Source organism: Phyllostomus discolor, chromosome 4, assembly GCF_004126475.2.
Source record: "Phyllostomus discolor isolate MPI-MPIP mPhyDis1 chromosome 4, mPhyDis1.pri.v3, whole genome shotgun sequence".
Lineage (NCBI taxonomy): Eukaryota > Metazoa > Chordata > Mammalia > Chiroptera > Phyllostomidae > Phyllostomus > Phyllostomus discolor.
Window position 1 is genome coordinate 89,053,926 of NC_040906.2, and position 4,406 is coordinate 89,058,331.

Consider the following 4,406-nt stretch of genomic DNA (forward strand, 5'->3'; position numbering starts at 1 on the left):
GGTTACCCGTACCCACTGCCTCGCTCACAAACTCCCACACGCCTCCCACCAACGAGTGAAGACTCGTGCCCACGCCGTTCCCCTCCGCAAAACCGGCGTTGGAGCCTCACCGCGGGACACAGAGCCCCCGGGTCTGCAGCCGCATAGGGCAGGGCTCCGGAGGCGGGCCGCGCCCCCACCGGCTTCCGGTCCTCCTGGGCCCCGCCCCCGCCTGGGCGCCACCCCTCGGACGGCTGGGAGGATGTGAGCTCACTCCCGCCCGGGTGCTCGCGGCACCGCCAGGAAGCGTCCACGGGAATCGCGGCCCACTCGCTGCCTACTGGCCAGCCGGGGGAGTCAGCAGCGCGCCACGCCCCGAGCCGAAGCGCCCGCCCGGTTCCTGCCAGCACCGCACGCAGTAACGGCCTTCAAAGTAGGTGTGGAGTGAAGGCGGACAGCAGCCGGGCAGAAGCGGGAACCCACTCTTAGACACCGCGCCGTCAGGGGCCGGTGGGTAGCTGGAAGGGTGAGGGCGTGCATGCCACGCCCCACCGCGCTTCCAGCCGGTCCACGTGACCGCGTGCGCACGTGCTCCAGTTGCTCGGCCCCGCGGGTAGGAAATTCGGCCTGGCTACCCCCTGCTGCTGCCCACCTAGAGGCGTCGCAGGCCCGGCGGGGAAGGCAGCAGGCCTGGGAAGCGTTGGAGACTCAGCGCCCGCCAATCAGGACTAAGCAGCACGCAAGGGTGGGCAAGCGGCGGCTTTGCCATGAACCCCAGGGGCCTGTTCCAAGACTTCAACCCGAGTAAGTTCCTCATCTACGCCTGCCTCCTGCTCTTCTCCGTGCTGCTGCCCCTCCGCCTGGATGGCATCATCCAGTGGAGCTACTGGGCCGTCTTCGCTCCCATATGGCTGTGGAAGCTTCTTGTCATCGCAGGCGCCTCGGTGGGTGCGGGCGTTTGGGCCCGAAACCCTCGCTACCGCACCGAGGGGGAGACTTGCGTGGAGTTCAAAGCCATGTTGATCGCTGTGGGCATCCATTTGCTGCTGCTTATGTTCGAAGTCCTGGTCTGCGATAGGGTAGAGAGAGGGACCCACTTCTGGTTGCTGGTCTTCATGCCACTCTTCTTCGTATCTCCCGTGTCGGTGGCTGCCTGCGTGTGGGGGTTTCGACATGATAGGTCACTCGAGCTGGAGATACTGTGCTCTGTCAACATCCTGCAGTTCATCTTCATTGCCCTCAGGCTGGACAGGATTATCCACTGGCCGTGGTTGGTGGTGTTCGTGCCCCTCTGGATCCTCATGTCATTCCTCTGCCTGGTCGTCCTCTATTACATTGTCTGGTCCCTCCTGTTCCTTAGGTCTCTGGATGTCGTGGCAGAACAGCGGAGAACACACGTGACCATGGCCATCAGCTGGATCACTATTGTCGTGCCCCTGCTCACTTTTGAGGTTCTGCTGGTTCACAGATTGGATGGCCACAATACATTTTCTTACATCTCCATATTTGTCCCTCTTTGGCTTTCATTAATAACTTTAATGGCCACTACATTTAGACGAAAAGGGGGCAACCATTGGTGGTTTGGTATTCGCAGAGATTTCTGTCAGTTTCTGCTTGAAATTTTCCCATTTTTAAGAGAATACGGGAACATTTCATATGATCTACATCATGAAGATAGTGAAGATGCTGAAGAAACATCCATTCCAGATGCTCCTAAAATCGCTCCAATGTTTGGAAAGAAGGCCAGGGTAGTTATAACCCAGAGCCCAGGAAAATATGTTCCCCCACCACCCAAGTTAAATATTGATATGCCAGATTAAACTCGACTTCGAGAGTGCCCTTAAGTATTTAGAAATCAGACACACGTGCCCAAAATCCACCTTACTTTTGCCTTTTAATCCATCCCAAACCTAGAACTGAAACCAGGCTCCAAACACCGTCATCTCATGCCTTGTTGGAGTTTGATGCCTCACGGTGACTCATCAGTATTCGCCATAGATGTAGGGGGTTATATGAAGATACAGCAGTGTGTGTGACATGTGAGAGAATTCACTGTCTGGGTGGGTGCTTAAAGAGCTGGCTGGGAGCAGTAAATTGAATTGTTTGAGTAACAGCTAGGATTTTGTTTTTTGGGGTTTTTTTTTTAAGTTGTATTACAACTATCGAAAGTTGTTATAAAAAGTATTTTTGTACACTGCTAGCCTAAAATTGTATTTCAGATTGTGCCTGTTGTGACATAATTGATAGCAAATGTAAAGAATTCTCTCTTCCTTTCTTGTGTATAAACCTCATAGTTGTTATTTTTAGTGTTCCTACTGTTAAAATAATTTTTCTTTGGGCTTTACTGATACTGGTCTTTGATAGCCTAGTAGGAGAATTTTTCTAATGCAGTGAATCCATACATATGATATTTATATGAATATTTTAGTAATGTAATATATATGTCGAATTATAGTTCTATGCAGCACACTATATTATGTTGAAGTATTTTTTTAAGTTTATATGTGAAAATATATGTCTATTGCAGATGTTCTTAAAGGTCGTTTAAACCACTCATGTGTATCCCATGTAGGGTCTATTAGAGTATTAGGCATGAATACAGAGATTGAAAATCCCCAGGATCTTAATAGTCAGGTGTGAGATGACTCAGTCTGCACAGTTTTAAGTTCCCTCTTAGAAGAAGAGAGACCACCATCTTTTGGGAACAGATGACATACTCCAGTGTGGTGCCAGACCCTAAAGGGACACTGAAATCAGCACCTTGAATTTTCCCACACAGGTGGTAACATCTGTTCAGAGACAACTGAAGTAAGCAACAAGTGGTTTGTGCATTTCTAAGGATATTACAGTATTAATTGGCCGTAACATAAAGTGTTACTTGTTATCGGACAACTCAAGATAATGGCCTTAACCAGACATGGCCAACAGGGTCAGGTATTATTTTAAGGTCCAAACTTTTTGAACTGTCAGCAACAGGAAAATAAGTTTGAGGTTTTTGTTTTCTGGGGGCTGTGTGTGTGTGTGTGTGTGTTTAGTAAGTTTAATGTTTCTGTAAGTACTGGTGATACCCAGGGAATCAGAAAGTCAAAAACCAGATCCTGCGAGAGTAATGTTCTTCTGACTGAGAACAAATAAATACTTTCAAAAGGTGATTAAAATAAAAAGGAATATTGATATTGTTATGGGGGAGAAGCCTGAAGAGAATTCATTTTTATTAGCAACCTAGTAAAAGTGATCTAAATTGAGCTCCATATGAATTATGTAAATAAGTTACAGGTGAGAGGGCATGCTAGCAACAAATGCTAGCAATAACAGCCAACCATGGGAACCTGGGTACCTGAAAGCCTGAGGGTGCTGCAGCTCAGTGTAGTCAGCTAGGACTGAGCCAAGGTTACATACCTGCACACACTGTCAGTTTACACCAGAATGTGGGAAGCAGGCCTGAACTGCAGTGGATATAACATTTTGTAAGCAGAGATTCATTCATTCATTTTCTCAAATATTTGTTGAGAACCTACCCACTCTCAACAGACACAGAGAGCCAGACATAGTGCTAGGAAGTCCAGATACGTTGGAGAGCAATCCACATGTGGCTGCCCACGTGCACAAAGTGTACAATTAAAAGTGGCAAGAAGATTGGGCCAATCACAGCAGTCTACCTGTGGAAGGTGAGCCAAGAGCAGGATATGCAAAATGCATGGAAGGATGCTACTGGCCTCAGGGTGACCTTCAGACCCATCTTTGTTTTCAGGAGCCCAGGGTCCCTGATCACCCCTCCATCCACAAATCATATCAAACATGTACTTACTCTTCAGTGAGGTTTAGGAGTAGAAGAGGAGGTTGCTGGAAGAATCGATGGGCAGATTTGGGGGCAGCATGGGATTACCAGTGTCATGCTAGGGGTTCACTGGGCCTGGAACAGTCTCCTAACCTGACCTGCTCTGCCCCAAAGCAGCCTACTGTTGGAGAGCCCATGGTTGAGTGTAATTACAAGCTTTCTCACCCAGGTAGGTCATCCCCTGTCAGACCCCTTTCCTGTCTCAAGAAAATTATTCAGTCTGCAAATTAGTGCAGTTTCAGCTGTGCCTGGGGATCTACCTGATTGCCATGCACCTCTGAGTATTCACAGTATTTAGCATGTGTCAATTCTGTAACTAGTTTTTCCTATATGATGCTGTATTAGTCAGATTTTGCTGCAAGATAACCTCAGAAATCTCAGTGGTCCACAATTACAAACTCTCACTCTTGGGTCTACAAGTTGGCTACAGTGGTTACACTTCAAGCAGTAGGTCTGTAGTGTAAACTACATCATCCCTATTCTATTCTGAGTTCCTGGTGAAGGAGTAGCACTCCCTGCGGCATGTTCTTTCTCATAGCAGAAGCACAAGAGGCCAAGCCACACCCTCTAAGCACAAATATAGCCCCTG

At 48.5% G+C, this 4,406-nt stretch overlaps 1 protein-coding gene across 2 annotated transcripts; it reads left to right on the plus strand.

Annotated features, from left to right (window-relative positions):
• The first annotated feature begins 418 nt into the window (after positions 1 to 418).
• On the plus strand, positions 419 to 4,185 carry TMEM185B (transmembrane protein 185B). Of its 2 annotated transcripts, XM_036023602.1 has the most exons (2): positions 419 to 1,249; positions 1,340 to 4,185. In XM_036023602.1, the coding sequence occupies exons 1-2, from the start codon at positions 747 to 749 to the stop codon at positions 1,797 to 1,799; spliced, it is 963 nt and encodes a 320-aa protein (XP_035879495.1). In that variant the 5' UTR covers positions 419 to 746; the 3' UTR covers positions 1,800 to 4,185. The 2 variants fall into 2 exon arrangements, with proteins under 2 accessions (XP_035879495.1, XP_028389292.1); XM_028533491.2 differs by having other exon boundaries at positions 419 to 4,185.
• Positions 4,186 to 4,406: the final 221 nt, after the last annotated feature.